This window comes from Silene latifolia, chromosome 2 (assembly GCF_048544455.1).
Source record: "Silene latifolia isolate original U9 population chromosome 2, ASM4854445v1, whole genome shotgun sequence".
NCBI classification, from domain to species: domain Eukaryota; kingdom Viridiplantae; phylum Streptophyta; class Magnoliopsida; order Caryophyllales; family Caryophyllaceae; genus Silene; species Silene latifolia.
In genome coordinates, this window is record NC_133527.1 from 72,301,850 (window position 1) to 72,318,250 (window position 16,401).

The 16,401-nt window shown below is 39.0% G+C and overlaps 1 protein-coding gene and 1 long non-coding RNA gene across 2 annotated transcripts; both read left to right on the forward strand.

Moving 5' to 3' along the window:
- The first annotated feature begins 7,452 nt into the window (after positions 1 to 7,452).
- Positions 7,453 to 7,872, forward strand: LOC141640958 (uncharacterized). The gene has a single exon (XM_074449636.1). It carries the CDS (start codon positions 7,453 to 7,455, stop codon positions 7,870 to 7,872), a length of 420 nt encoding a protein of 139 aa, XP_074305737.1.
- Positions 7,873 to 10,862: 2,990 nt separating this feature from the next.
- On the forward strand, positions 10,863 to 12,359 carry LOC141629798 (uncharacterized). The gene is made up of 2 exons (XR_012537356.1): positions 10,863 to 11,852; positions 11,932 to 12,359. It is a non-coding gene; the product is annotated as an uncharacterized LOC141629798 (long non-coding RNA).
- The last annotated feature ends 4,042 nt before the right edge of the window (positions 12,360 to 16,401 follow it).

A 16,401-nucleotide genomic window follows, 5' to 3' on the forward strand; every position in this document is an offset into this window, starting at 1 on the left:
GCGTGGGGTTATGAGGTTTGGTAAGAAAAGGAAGCTGACCCAGAAGTTCATCGGACCATATGAGATTTTGGATCGTGTGGGAGAGGTTGCTTACCGGTTAGCGTTACCAACAGCTTTGGATCGTGTGCATAATGTGTTTCATCTGTCTCAGTTACGGAAGTAAGTGAGTGATCCCTCCCACGTGCTAGAGGTGGAGAACATAGAGTTGGATGAGTCATTGTCTTATCTTGAGGTGCCAAAACAGATTCTTGATCGCAAGGTTCGGCAAACTAGGTCCGGGGAAACGGTGTTGCTTAAGGTCCTATGGTCTAATCACGAGGTTGAGGAATCTACTTGGGAGGCGGAAGAGGCTATGAGGGAGCGATATCCGTCTCTTTTTGATCAGGTATGTGTGGTTATGGGGACGTAACTATGTTTCTTTTAGGGGGTAGGAGATGATCGCAAAAGGTTTTGGTGTGGTTTTATGTTAGTTTTGGTACAGTTAGTAGTTGCTTTGAGTCGGTTGAGTTGTGGTTGGGAGTTTTGTTTTGAATTTTTGGTTGCGTTGTTGTGTCGTGGTTGAGTTAATATGTTTTGTTTTTTTTTTTAGTATGGGTTGAACTTCGGGGACGAAGTTCCTTTTAAGGAGGGAAGACTGTAATACTACGGTTTTCTATGCTTTTGGGTACTCTATCGAGTGGGGCTTACTCTGTCGAGTAAGCGAGTTTGGTTTTCGAAACAGTGTTCTGCTGATGGGTACTCGATCGAGTAAGTGTAACACTCGATCAAGTAAGGGTCACTCGATCGAGTAAGTGACTTACTCGATCGAGTAAGTCGGTTATGCAGGTTGTTTTAGCTGGGTTTTGTTAGCAATGCGTGATTGATATTTAAAGTATTCCGTCAGTTCCTTTGTCACTTTTTTATCTTTTCGAAAACCTCTCAAGAGAAAAACAAGTTACGTTACTTCCTTTCTTCGCGTTGCTATCAAATCCCAAAGGCTAGGGAAGTCGGATCGTCGTGTTCTTTACGCCGTTGAGTTCGTCGTGTCGTGGGTAAGATCCTTGTATAGTTTTTATGCCTTTTCGTTGATTTTGTTTAAAACCCTAACTGGGTATTTTGGGGGATTTTGGGAGTATGATGTGTATTAGATAATAATGGTATGATTATGTGATTATAGGAGGTGGTTTCGTAGAGGATCAATATTGAATAGCTGATTTGTGACGGTCGTGGTGATTTGCTTATTCCAGGTAGGGTTTCCCTACTCGGTTATTGATTACATAGTTGTTTGGTGATGGTTGTGATTATTGTTGATCTTTAACGTATTGGTATTGCATTGGTGTTGTTGTTGTATAATTGATTGTGTTTGTCTGTGTTCGCGAGGCGTGTCCTCGGCTAAGTGGAGTCACTTGCGGGAGTGGCTTCACGCCCTTGATTCGCCCTCTGTGGAACCCACCACAGGAGGGGATGTGCACATTAAGGAACATGGGTTATCGCTCGGAATAGAAGAGCGGAGATTTGGTGGGTACGGCTGCGGTCTCCTACTAGCGGCGTGGATTATCAGTTGCGATGGGTATTCTGGTGTGTAGTCAGGTGTGTGGAGATATAAAGGAGTTGGGAGTTTTGTGTGTTGTATCTTGTGTATTCTATTTTATGTAATCAGTAACTGACCCCGTTTAAATATTTTGAAAACTGTGGTGATCCATTCGGGGATGGTGAGCAGTTATTGAGCAGGTATGAGATGGCTTGCGCGAGGGATAACTAGGATGGAGTCATCACTTGTCAATAGAGTCTTCCGTTGTGTCTTTGGCTTAGTTTTTTTTTTTGGTAAAATGTAAATAATATATTGATGCTCAAAAAACCATGTACAGAATAAATTGTTCACAACCATGCTCCTATCACAAACTCATCTATATCATCTACCATACTTCAATACATATAGTAGATCATACTAGCTAGTGCAGCAATTTCTCAATCCAATGCTTATCTTTTCTTGACACTTTGTACCACGCAACATTGTTCTTTGAATCCTGTTCTGATATCCGCTTGTATCATCACCACACACCGCCAGGACTAATTATAGCACCCTCATGCCTTTGCATTCCTCTCGGTTCCGAGAAATAGTACATAGTAGCATTGAGTATACTATTCAGGACCCCATTCTTCAGTCTCGTGAACCTCCTGTGTTGCCACCAATTCTGAGTATTGGTTGCAGACATATACACACCCGTCCATTCCATCTTTGGCTTAGTTTATTTTCAGTTGGTTTGACATTTGGTTTGGAACAGTTGTATTTCTTTTACTGTTTGGGATTTTGATGTTGTAATCACTTAAACTCATTTAATTAATTAAGTACGTTTCTTTATGGTCTATTTGATATATATTATCTCGGGTAACCGAGATGGTAACACTTCCATGCATTAGGTGGTCTTGGTAAGGCACCTTGGTGGTGTATGGGGGGTGTTACAATAACACACAAAGGTTCCCATATTAGGTCAGGGGTGATGAACTAAAAGAAGATTCTGATGTTATACTCTGAATAAATTAGTGTCTTAGAAATGAAGCTAATGCATTGGAAGAAAGTCTTTCACTTTTGTACACATATTTCTACCATGCCTCCCTCTCACTCTTTTCCTTTTCCTCTCCCTGTTCCGCTGTTCCATCCCTTGCATTAAGTACTAAAGAGGCCAAATTTACAGGCTTTGTAGATAAAGGTTTATGTAAGTTATTAAACCCGGGCTTAGTTTGCCTCTATATATGTAACCTTCCATCGGTTTATTTTATCTTCATATCATGATAGGAAAGGCGGTTAATCAGAATATTTTATACGAGAAACATCGCTTACAAAAACAACAATGACTTTGGCTTATGAATTGACAGCTCATAGGTTTCCCTTTCTTTGAATCACAAGGGAAATAAGTAGGTCAGCTGCTTTCCTGCAAAATAAGTCTCTCATCATGGGAAGAAATGATGCAGTCTATCAAAGAGTTTTATCGGTCAAAGGATGCTTATGGAATTCCTAAACATAACACACATGATCACGTAAATTTTGAGGTAATTTGGCTTTGTTTCTTTTCTCCTATGTTGTTTTGTTGAGTCAATGCCAAATGAAATGTTTATAGTTATCAGAGGTTTGGTATTTATGATAGCTTATTAAACAATCTAAAAGAAAGAAGTTGATGTTGTCATTCTTTAAATATGTAGGAAAATACATGTTAGAATGTGTGTTTTTTTTATAAGGGGTACTATCTTGAACTCATCAGCTGAAGCAAAACCTACGTACGCAGCCTTCTCCTAACCATATTTTCTGCTTGATTCATCATTATGGCACGTAATTCATCGAGCAAAACCAAACAAAAACATTCAAGTAGGATTCAGAGGATGAAAGCAGCAAGAAAAAAGTGGTGATAGTAGTAAGAAAGTAAAAAAGCAAGGACCATCAGAGGAAGATGTGATCAAAACCAAACCTATGCAGGAAGTCACTGGGATTCCTGGTCTATCCTTTGAGGATGAGGACATTAATGTCCAAGTTGAGAATGATGTTATTGTTGAGGATGTTTTGGAGGAGGATATAGAGAACAATGTCTGGATCACCAAAAGAGGAAAGAAAAGTGTTGTAGTAGAGGACGAAGAGGCAGATGGCACCAATATGCTTAAGTTTACATCAGAAGACACTAAGGATGAGGTTGAATATTGGATGAATGCTGTTTATTGTTTTGTCCTGGGTGCAAATCCTCCATGGGAGGTGTTGCAAGGATTTATCCACAGGATATGGCCGAAACATAACGTTGATAATATCTCATTCATGCCTAATGGTATCTTTCTGGTTCGTTTCAAAACCAGTCAGGATAAAGAGGCTATTTTACAGGCAGGTCACTTTATGTTTGATAATAAACCTTTGATTGTAAGGTCTTGGGATGTGGATGTTGAGTTATTGTAGGAAGATGTCAAAGTAGTGCCTGCCTAGGTTAGGATCCATGACTTACCTCTCAGATTTTGGGGTAAGTGCCTACCTTCTATAGCAGGCCTAGTTGGTAAATTTCAGAGAGAAGATCAACAAAAAATTGATAAAACTCGACTAGGGTTTGCCAGAGTGATGGTTGAACTAAATGTTGGGCAAAAATTCCCTAATAAAGTGAAATTTATGGATGAGTATGGAAAGGTTATCTTTGTTGGGATTGAATATGAATGGAAGCCTTCCATCTGTCTCAAATGTAAGGGAATAGGACATCAGCAGTCAACCTGCAGGAAAGATACTACAACAGTTCAGAAGAGAAAACCAGTTATGCAGGTTTGGAAACCTAAAGCAGTGACTGTTTCAAAGCCAGTGCAGGTACCTCAGAACAAGGTGCTCACACTTGTGAATACTCCTGGGAAAATTTTATCTAGCTGCAGCTCCACCCCAGTTTCTCTTAGATCATCTGGTATCTCATACAGGACTGTTGTGTGTGTGGGTGGGGGGGAGAAGAGGCTCATAAGGTTGGTGTTGGCCAACAGGGTGACCCTAATTCCATTGATCATAATGAATAACATAGGGTTTTGGAATGTCAGGGGTTTGAATAATGTAAATAAACAAAAACATGTAAAGTGGTTCATTCATAATAAAGAGGCCAGTTTATTTGGCTTGTTAGAGACCAAAATAAATAGTAATAATGTGATTAATATTTCTATTAATATGCTTGAAGGATGGAGTGTGACTACAAATTGCAATTATCATAAAGAAGGTAGAGTATGGATATTGTGGCAGCCAAATATTTTTGATGTACTAGTTCTTTAGTATGATCCCCAGTTTATCCATACTAAGGTCACAATAAGAGCAACTCAGGAAACCTTTTATTTAACCATGATTTATGCCTTCAATGAAGGGAGTGAAATGAAGGATCTTTGGAATAAATTAGCTATTCTTGCCCAACAATGCTTGGGTCCTTGGGTCCTTGGGCCTTGGCAGGGGATTTCAATACAGTCATTAACCCTGATGAAAGGTTGGGTGGTAATACAAAGCAAGAGGATATGGATGATTTTATCAGCTGTCTTACAGTCTGTGGTATGACTGATATACCAGCAACATGTGCTTTTTATACGTGGAATAATAAGCAGGAGCCTTCTCAAAGGAGATATAACAGACTGGATAGGTTCCTGGTTAATACAGAGTGGCTTGATTCATTCCCTGAAATGGCAGCACATTTTCATCCTGAAGGATTAATGGATCATACCCTATGCATTGTTAGCAATACTAATTTTGGAGGAGCCAGGAAAGCTAGGTTTAAGTATTTCAATATGTGGAGTACAACACCTTCTTTTCTTGACAGGATTAAAAGTGAATGGAGCAAGAAGTATAATGGCACCAAGATGTTTTGTGTAATTAAGAAACTCAAGAGTTTAAAAAGTGTATTAAAGGCCCTTAATAGGGAATGTTTTTCTGATATTGAGAATAAAGCTAGTAGTGCTCTTCAACTGCTGGGAAGAATTCAGGAACAACTCAATATTAATCCCAGTGATGATGAACTTATTGCAAAAGAAATTGAGGCCATTGAAGCTGCTAAGGAGCTGACTAAAGCCAGGGATAATTTCTTAAGCCAAAAAGCTAAAGTACAGTGGCTGGAGGAAGAAGATAGCAATACAGCTTACTTTCATGGAGCTATCAAAAAGAGATGTATCAGAAACAAGGTCATTCAAATTGAGGATCAATATGGTAATGTTTGTAAAGATAGTCACAACATCCAATCTGCTTTTTTGGATTACTACCAGTCCTTGCTTGGTAGTAGGAAAGACACATTAGCAGTAAGGAGTGATGTGCTAGAGCAGGGACCCTCCTGTACCAGTGAGCTTGCTGCAATCTTAGATAAACAGGTGACTAATGAAGAGATTAAACAAGTAGTATTTGCTATTCTCAATGATAAGGCCCCTTGCCCAGATGGGTATACTAGTAGCTTCTTCAAGGATTCTTGGGAGATTGTTGGGAAGGAGATATGTGATGCTGTCAGGGATTTCTTTGTGATAGGAAACTTGCTTACTCAAATTAATGCTACAAATGTCACTCTGATTCCAAAAATTGAAAGACCTACATCTGTCAAGCACTTCAGGCCCATTGCTTGCTACAATCTCGTCTTTAAGGTAATCTCCAAACTGCTCTGCAATAGACTAGCAATGGTTTTACCTGATATTGTACATGATAATCAAGGAGCTTTTATCAAGGGGAGGTCCATCATTGAGAATGTTCTTATTTGCCAAGATATTGTGAAGTTGTACTCCAGAGAAGGAGTGTCCCCCAGATGTTTGTTTAAAATTGACCTGCAGAAGGCTTATGACACAGTTGAATGAGAGTTTGTTGAACAGATGTTCAAAGGACTTAAATTTCCTGATTCATTTATTCAGAAAGTTATGAGATGTGTCAAAACTACATCTTTTTCTCTATGCTTAAATGGAACCACTTTTGGATACTTCAATGGACAAAGAGGGCTCAAGCAAGGGGATCCAATTTCACCTCTCATATTCACAATATGTATGGAGTACCTCACCAGGACTATTAAGTATGCTACAGCTAGATGGTCTTTCCAGTATCACCCCTTATGCAAATCACTGAAGCTTACCCATCTCATATTTGCTGATAATCTCTTAATGTTTTGTAAAGGGAATGCTAATTCTATTATGCTCCTCATGAGAGCCTTCTATACTTTTTCCCAAACATCTGGCCTCAACTTGAACAACAATAAATCTGAGATATTCTTCAATGGGGTGAAAGAAGATTTGAAGCATGATATCAAGCAAGTTACAGGTTTTATTGAGGGCATCATGCCTTTCAGATATCTGGGAGTTCCAATACAGCCTGGGAGATTAACAAAGAAGGAATGTAGTAGCCTTACTGAAAAAATGGTTGCAAGGATCAGGAGCTTTGGAGCTAAAAAGTTGTCTTATGCAGGGAGAATTACCCTCATTAATTCAGTTCTCAACACTTTGTATAATTACTGGGTTACTATGTTCATTCTACCAAAGGGTGTCATTAAGAGGATAAAGGCCATTTGCAGGAATTTTTTGTGGGATGGCAGCTTAGAATACCACAGAGTTCCTATGGTAGCATGGGATACAGTTACTAACCCAAAAGAGGAAGGTAGTTTGGGTATTAAAAAGGCAGAACTTTGGAACATTGCTACTGTGGGCAAGCTGGTTGATTGGGTCTATTGTAAAGCAGACAGGCTTTGGATAAGATGGATTAACCAGATATACATTAGGAACCATGATTGGCAGGAGTATATCCCTCCTACTGATGCTAACTGGTCGTGGAAAAATGTCTTCAAAGTGAAGGAGCTTCTAAAGAATGGCTATGACAATGCTGCCTGAGTTGCTAATGCAAAGGGATAAACTATCAGCAGTGGTTATGACTGACTCAGAACATCACAACCAGCTAATAATAACTAGGCTAGCATTGTTTGGAATAATTGGAACATACCCAAACACTCCATAATTACTTGGCTTATCATGAATGGAGGATTGAATGTCAAAGAAAAACTGTTTAGCTGGGGTTGCTGTGAGGATGACATGTGCTGTCTGTGCAACAGAGAAACTGAAACAGCCGAGCAGCTATTCTTGGCCTGTGAGTACAGCTGCAGGGTCAGCAATGAAGTGGAGAGATGGATTGGCAAGGCCTTCCCTACTGTGAATGGCCTGATCAGTGGAAATAGGAAGCAAATGCAATGGAAAGTCCTAACTGCTATCCTAAATGCAGTTTACTATAATGTTTGGATGCAAAGAAACAATGCTCGTGTTAATGAAATGATCTTAAGGCCGGAGCTAGTTGCTAAGCAGACCAGGGATGCAGTCATGAAGAGAATTAAATCTAAGGCTGGTAGGATTAGTGATCAACATGTATTGCTTTGGATGAGAAACATAGGAGTGTAGTGCTTATTTCTATTTCTCCAACTGTAAAAGCCTTTTTCTGGCTTACCTCCTTTGTAATTATTTTGATTCTTTGATATAATACTTACTCACATTTGACCAAAAAAAAAAAAAATGTGTACCTTCTATGGCAGTACTGTGATAGGTATGAAGATACTGTAGGATTTCCGCACCTGAAAGAATGGAAGAAGTTGTGATTATCATCTCTTCAAGTGTAGAGGCTACTTTGGAAACTTTCCGTGATGCATATAACTTTGAACTGCTACAAGTGGCTCATCAGAGTCCCCATTCAACTGATATAGAAAAAAAAGGTTTTATTAAATCAAAATTCTAGTAACCATACAAGGTACGGCATTAGTAAAGAATACCATAGACGATGTTTTTTTTATAGCGGAAAAAAGTTATATATTGCCCCTACATGAGGGAATTTGCAGTGATATTAGCCATGTCGTCCTAATCATGAATCCAAGAAAAAACACTTTTACAGATTTCAAATGTGCAGCGATTTCTATACCTACGTCTTGATAAAGAGATGAATACGCACCTATTCACTATTTGACTACATTTCTACCTTAATTGCGTGCTCGGTATAAATGTGAACCTTATTCTGAGAAAGAGAGTATATGCACACCTCTTGAAAGCTATACCCTTGTGCTCCACCAGGGAGTTTAGTTATGAACCTGCTTTGATAATAGAATATAGAACTCCTTAGGCCAACAGCGACACATTGTAAATTCATCTTGCTCAGCCAACTTTTTTGTGTTGCTTTTCATGAGAGCTTAAATGCTTTTATACTGTGATCTTATCAGACAGACACGTCGGGGTACTCTCACTAATTTCCACCACTCTCACATGTAATCTACCGTGATGAACTTTGGATAGGACACATTCCTGTACATATAGGGTGTGTTTGGATAGCAAAAGTGGAGGGAAGGGGAGGGGAGGGGGAAGGAGGGAACGGAAAGGGAGAGAAGGGAAGGGGAGGGGGAATGGGGTGTGGGTGTTTGGATATAATTTCCATCCAAATCTTGCCTATTGTGGAAAGATTTTGATTAGGCTTGGAGGAGGGAAATTGGATCCCTCCAAATCTCTCCCCTTCCATTTCCCTTCACCCTCATTTCCTATTCAAACAAGTGATTTTAAATCCCCTATTCCCCCTCCCTTTCTTTTCCCTCCAAATTATTCAATCCAAACACACCCATAGAGTCAAATTTAGGGCAGCTGGGCAGCATATATAAAGATATTTGGAAAAATAAAACCTTGATCTAGGAGTTATGACACTTCTTTTAGCCGACTTCTGAGAAGATACATTTTTTTTTAAATTCATAAAAGTATGTATTTGTATTCACAAAAAGGTAGTTGAATAACACTCTGAGTTCAAAATAGTTAAGATAAGGTGAAGAGAATAATAATTGTTGACAGGACAGTTTTTTGTTGTTGTCGTTGTTGTTGTTGTTGTTGTTGTTGTTGTAACTGTCGAAAAGGATAGAGTATGCAATATACATACGTGAAGGCATATAGATGTACGAGCACCCTTTCTGGCTTTCTCAATAGCTTCCTTATCCATCTGCAACTCCAGAAAATAACTGATCATATTTGAACTAGCGGACAAGCTAAAGTCTCACAGACAATATTGGACAATTACAAAAGTCTTAGCAAGAGTTAGAAAGATGAGAGTCGTAAATAAGTCAGGCACGTAGCTAAACATGAGTTCCACAGGCTGCCCGCCTTTCTTTAACTAATGCCGTAACTTTGGCTCGCTTGAGAATTAGGGACAAGATCACCATCTAATAAAAAAGCTAAAATAAGAAGGCTCAGAGTTCATCCAATGTCCATTCTAACTAAACATATTTGACCGATGCAGGAAACTACTATTTATGACCGGTTATTATAATCGATAAATTTAAAATCCATCTATTGTAAGAAAACATCGGATTGTGATAAATACGAACCAACATTATCAGTTATGATCTATGCCTCTATGGTAATAAATAATGATCAATTCTTCCTATGATCAAAAATAAACTTGGGTCTTTTCTGATCAAAAGTCGTTAGACAGACCACCTCAGCAGCTGCCTGTGCAGCAGCAATAGCAGCCTTATAACTACTTCATACTAAATGAGGCAGATACAGTGTGATGAGTTATTATGTTCTACTCCATATCAAAAAAACAATTTTGGTACCAGCGGAATGAAAAAATAGCAAACCAACCCCAACCATCCGTAATATCTACAGAATATATCCACTTGAAAGCTTGAGCGTGAGTTTGTTAAAACAAAGATCGGGAAGAGAAAATTATATGCTAAAACATGGATCATATGAGCCATATGCAAGTGCGTGTATATATAATGTACATAGCTCATACGTCATTTGCTTCTCGAGTTGGTGATGATTTGGTGTAAGAGTATTTCTACAGAATATGCATGAAGTTAATTCATTATGCAGTAATATATGCATATGATTAGTTGACAAGTTATGAAATTAGGCCGTGAAATATTTTACTAATACACTGAAATGTTCCAATATTATCTGGAGTATAATATTATTAACCCTATGTTAATTTGACAATATTTGAAGCAAGCTAAGCGAAATGTCTATTTATTACTCCCTCCAATTCACAATAAAACTCCCATTTCATTTTGGCACAAAAATTAGACAAATACACTACCCCACCATATAATTAAATTTGGACCAGACAAATACACTACCCCACCATACAATTAAATTTGGACCACACAAACACTTACCAAAAAAGGAAATAGGGAGGTTATTGTGAATAACCGAAAAAGGAAATAAGGAGGTTTATTGTGAATTGGAGGGAGTATTTGTTAGTAGCCAAGTGCACCATCAGTAGACTGTTGAGCTTTAATTTAGCGAAAATGAGTGGATGAGCGGTGTTAATGAATGAAGGAATGAAGTAGGGACTACCAACTGAGAAATGAGCTCTAGTATCTCACTTGAACATGCCCGACAAACACTGCTGGTTTTTTTAAAAGGTTTGTCGATTTATAGGAAAAAAAAAAAAAGATAAGATTGCACTGAAAAAGTTTGTACCAGTCAAGTCACTCAACTGACAAAATCACCAAATTAAGCAACTTAAACCAAAGTTGCATAACATGAACATAGACTAAGCAAATGACAATGGCATCAAGCTAACCTTATCCATCTTCACTTTCACCATCGTCAAACTCAAGCACATAACTGTAAGTCCATGTTTGATCCGCATTGAAAGGTGACCTTGAGTAAGATGGCAACGTCAACGGTTAAACATACGAAAAACTTTGTTATTAAAACGTCAAAGACTAAGCAATAGCATCATCGAGAACATCAGCCCTGCAGTGCTTTGAAGGCTATATAGGAGCCAACAACCTGTTATAATTAAGTAAATTCACATTTGTTTGTCATGTTTTGCTTGCTAAGAACATCTACGCTCCCCTTTCTATCAATCTAGAGTTATTAGCATTTTCAAGTGGTGAAACACAGAAAGTATGCTTTTGCACAATGAGTTTTTTCTTCTATCCATTTAGAAAAAAATAAGCCTTCTCTAGAGTTGAAGCGGCAAAAAAATGAGAAATTAAAATATCAGCCGCAATATTGTAGCACTACTTCCTTCGTCCCAATCATTTGTTTAACTTTGATTAAAGTACTCATCACAATGAATATATAAGGTAAACTGGTAAACAAATGATTGGGAAGGAGGGAGTACATAATATAGTTAACAACTTTTTCATCCATCATCATATGACCTAGTTCCCACTACCAAATCCCTTCTCTCCACCTCACCCACCTTCACCCGAGGTGACCTGTGACGCTTACTCCACATGCCCTAGTGGGACCACCTGCTGCTGTGTCTATGAATATAGTCCGTACTGCTATATTTGGGGTTGCTGCCCACTCGAGTCTGCTTCTTGCTGTGATGATCACAACAGATGCTGCCCCATGACTACCCAATCTGTAACACCAGGCAAGGCACTTGCAGCAGGGTAATTACTCCGTACTAATTAATTGTGCTTGTGATTGATTGTTATTGTTTATAATTGCAACAGTTGCTGCCACATGTAGGATGCTCACAATATGAAATCCTCCAAAATATTAACCGAAATGATATGAATTTTGATGTAACAAGCAAGAATAACCCATTTAATGTCAAGGCATTGAAGCGAACTCCGACAAAGCTTCACTCAAAGTTTGGCATCGCATAAGGATTAACCCAACCCAGCAACATGCTGAAGTATTCGTCAGATTTTGATGCTGGTGTATGACTGAAAAAACGACTGCAAGGAAAGAGATTCGATTTCGTCGTTAAAAATAATTAAAAAACTTGATTTGCCACCATGTTAGTTTAAGCTTGGTGGTCATTTGCACATAATCCTTTCATTTAATGTATCTTAAGCTCGGATATTTAATATTACGACAATGATGAACTTTGGCCTTTCATTTAATGGCTGCTTCTGTAAATTGCATTCAGTAAAGATCTGTTTTGATTTCTAAGTTCCTCTATCTACTTATTACTCCGTATCTGCGTATTCCCAGTTTCTTTTCCTTTCGCAGGTCTCCTATAAAATCGCTTTATTATGAGACCAGCTATGTTCTCATAAAATCAATATTTCTCCTTATTTATGAGTAATTGAGCAGCTTATATTGAATCACTGTCTACAAACAATTATGCTCGTTTTTGGGCCTGTCGTTATTATTTTGGAGGTAAGAATCTTATCAGATGGACTGATGAAACATGAAATGCACTTTTATTTGGTAATATTCTGTTTCAAATCAAACATTCAAGATTCAGTTCTGATTTACCATGTACCCATCACTACCTTGTTAGCAATAATGCAAAATGATTTCAGCCATCTTCATAGTTTTGGTAATGTCAATCATACTCGGTTTGAACTGCGACATTACTGTAGTTCGTAAATTCCGAAGCAGCAATGAATTACGAAGGAAATAAAGAAATGCAGTAACGAAACAGATGCCAAAGATCAGAAATACCGACAGAGGAAAGGTAGTGACACGGTACGGAACCGCTGCCTTAAAAACTATTTCTCCGGTGCGACCGTGGTGGCGATCAGCAACGACCGGTAGTCCCCAAGGATTACACTACTGCTGCCTCACAAACTCGCCCACTCGAGTTTGTAAGACCTGGAACGGACTTAAAGCAGAACCCAGAAACATATATTAGAGAGGAAGATGTTGAGAACAGAAGAGAGTTTAGAGTTTTTGTTGTGTGTTAAACTGAAGGAAGACCTCGGTATTTATAGCATAAGAGAGCCATAAAACCGTCCCCAAAAAAGCAGCAGTCAATAACTGAAAGTGGGGAGTAAACATCTCACCCACTAACAGTGTTGACTGACTCATTCAACACACAAACAGACTCGGCCCAATAACTCTCAAAGCGCAAAAAGCCCAAAAGGTAAAATCGGGCCTTTGGCCCGCCCCGCAGGGGCTCTACCCAAACCCAAACCCAAACCCGAGCCCGAGCTCGAGCCGGGCCGGGCCGGCGCGCGCGCGCGTGTGTGTTGGACCCAAACTCACTGGCCCAACAAACACACACAAAACCCACCTTGGTCCAATCTCTTATCCATACAATGGATAAGAGCCCATATAAAGATGTGAAAGTTGGTGTTTCCCACCGATGTGGGACAAACACAATTCTCAAACATGAGAATTATGCCTTTTCATAGGCATCACTTCCAACAATCCCCCACAGATGGCGAAGAAAAGAACTAAAAGATTTCTGGGTAAAGGAAGGGTTGGATACTTAGGTATCAATATCTTTCGATTTGAATTGATACTTTAGTGAAATGAGGAAACAACTTACTTACAGCTAGAGAATATCTTGCGATTTGAATTCCTAGCTGAGCTTCGGTCGATACCCCCCACAACACATATCATACCTTCTAATTAAGACCGTCCCGCGATTTCAGAGTGCAACGCGCTCTTTTAGAGCTTCATGCGTTACCTTGGTACTAATAGGGTGACCTCAAGACTTCTCATAGTCTTAGGATCATCACACCTACGTAGGTGGCTCAAGTGCTTCTCATCAGCACTTCTCACACGAGCCATTAAGGACATAAGTCCAACCTAGAGTATAATTCATCAAGTGCGTCTCAAAAGCACCACCATAAAGGCTATGAATCATACTACGCCATAAGAATGAGAACTTTGGACCTAGTCAATATCAACCTTGACTCATGGACCTAAGCCCCATTCCCCTCGACGTATTAACGACTAATCTCTTAGTCAAACCCTTAGTAAAGGGATCAGCAAGATTACTTTCGGACTTCACATAGTCCACAGTAATCACTCCATTCTCAAGGAGTTGTTTAACTGCAGCGTGCCTTATTCGCATGTGTCTCTTTTTCGAATTGTAGACACTATTCTTTGCAACGCCAATAGCGACTTTCGAGTCACACAAAGATGGAGACCGGTGTCGGCCGTCCTCCCCATACTCGGTACATCGGCCAATAGGTTTTTCACCAATCGGCTTCTTGTCCCCGCCAACTCAAGAGCTATGAACTTCGACTCCATGGTAGAGCGTGCAATACAAGTCTGTTTAGAAGACTTCCACGATATGGCACCTCCACCCATGGTGAAGACATAACCACTAGTAGAACAAATCTCATCGTTACACGCAACCCAATTTGCATCACAATATCCTTCTAACACAAAGCAGAAATTTACCATAATGCAAACACAGATCAACTGTTCCTCTTAGGTATTTTAGCAAACGACGAAGAGCATTCCAATGTTCGTTACCGGGTTATGTGTATAACGACTCGATCTACTAACCGCATATGCAATATCCGGTCCTGGTACAGTTCATAAGAAACATCACACTCCCTAGGATTTTAGCATACTCTTCCCGGGAAACACTCATTACCCAAGTTTTTACTCAAATGTACACTAGAATCATAGGGTGTTCTAGCAGGCACAACATCAAAGCAGTTAAACTTTTTCAACACTTTTTCAACATAATGAGATTGACTCAAAGAAATTCCATTGGAGTTTCGGATAACCTTAACCCCTAGGATAACATCAGCTTCTCCTAAGTCCTTCATCTCAAAGTGTGATGACAGAAATTCTTTGGTTTTAATTATCACATCTAAATTATTACCAAAAATAAGCATGTCATCCACATATAGGCATATAATGACACAATCAGATTCTATCACTTTGGAATAAACACATGAATCAGAATTGTTAATCATAAAGCCATTACTCATCAAAGTAGTGTTGAATTTCTCATACCACTGTTTAGGTGCTTGTTTCAGTCCATAAAGTGACTTGTTCAGTTTACACACTTTATTCTCTTGACCCTTAACCACAAACCCTTCAGGTTGCGACATGTAGATCTCTTCCTTTAGTTCACCATTCAAAAAAGCAGTTTTAACATCCATCTGATGTATAATAAGGTTATGAATAGCAGCTAAAGCGACAAGAGTTCTTATAGTTGAAATTTTGGTCACAGGAGAATAGGTATCAAAGTAGTCAATGCCCTTCTTTTGTGTAAAGCCTCTAACTACAAGTCTAGCTTTGAACCTTTCTATTGTACCGTCAGGTCTCATTTTCTTTTTAAAGATCCATTTGCTCGTAATGGGTTTACTACCTTTAGGTAAATCAACAACTCCCGTGTCCGATTAGAAACAATAGAATCAAGTTCACTTTTAATAGCATCTTTCCAAAAATTAGCATCAATGGATTTCATTGCCTCACTATAGGTTTTTGGGTCATCCTCTATTAAAAAGGCTGAAACAAACTCATCGCTTGCACAAACAGAGTATCCATATTCAGATAAATGTGTTGTAACATAATCACTATAATCCTTTGGACATCTAGGTCTTTTACTCCTCCTAGGTTCAACTGCATGATCAATAGGAGTGCTACTACAACTAGCATGTGAAGACATATCAATAGATGCAACAGGTAATAAAGTAGATGAAACAACATTTTTCTGAAAAGGGAAAACATGCTCAAAAAATTCGGCATCTCTAGCCTCAGATATAGAACGGTCACTCAAAGACATAAATCTATAGGCAGAGCTATTTTGAGCATAACCTATAAAAACACAATCATAGGTCTTAGGTCCAACGGTAGGTCTCCTAAAGTCAGGTAAACCCACTTTAGCCAAACACCCCCACACTCTAAGGTAACTTAGGTTAGGTGGATAGCCCTTCCATATCTCGTAGGGTGTCTTGTCAATTTTCTTATGAGGTACACGGTTAAGAATGTGACAAGCAGAAAGTATTGCTTCCCCCCACATGTCGTCAGACAGGCCAGAACTTAAAAGCATAGCATTCATCATCTCCTTTAAAGTTCTATTTTTACGTTCAGCTACACCATTGGATTGGGGTAAGTAAGGTGGACTAGTCTCATGAATTAAACCGTTTGCAGCACAAAAGTCTGCTAAATAACTGGATTTATACTCACCACCTCTATCAGACCTTACCCTTTTAATTTTCCTGTCGAGTTGATTTTCGACCTCATTTTTAAAGTTTATAAACGATTGTTCTGCTTCATCTTTAGTCTTAAGCA

Excerpts from the sequence above, each read along its gene's own strand:
- LOC141640958 (XM_074449636.1), top strand. The coding sequence starts at position 7,453 with ATGAATGGAGGATTGAATGTCAAAGAAAAACTGTTTAGCTGGGGTTGC.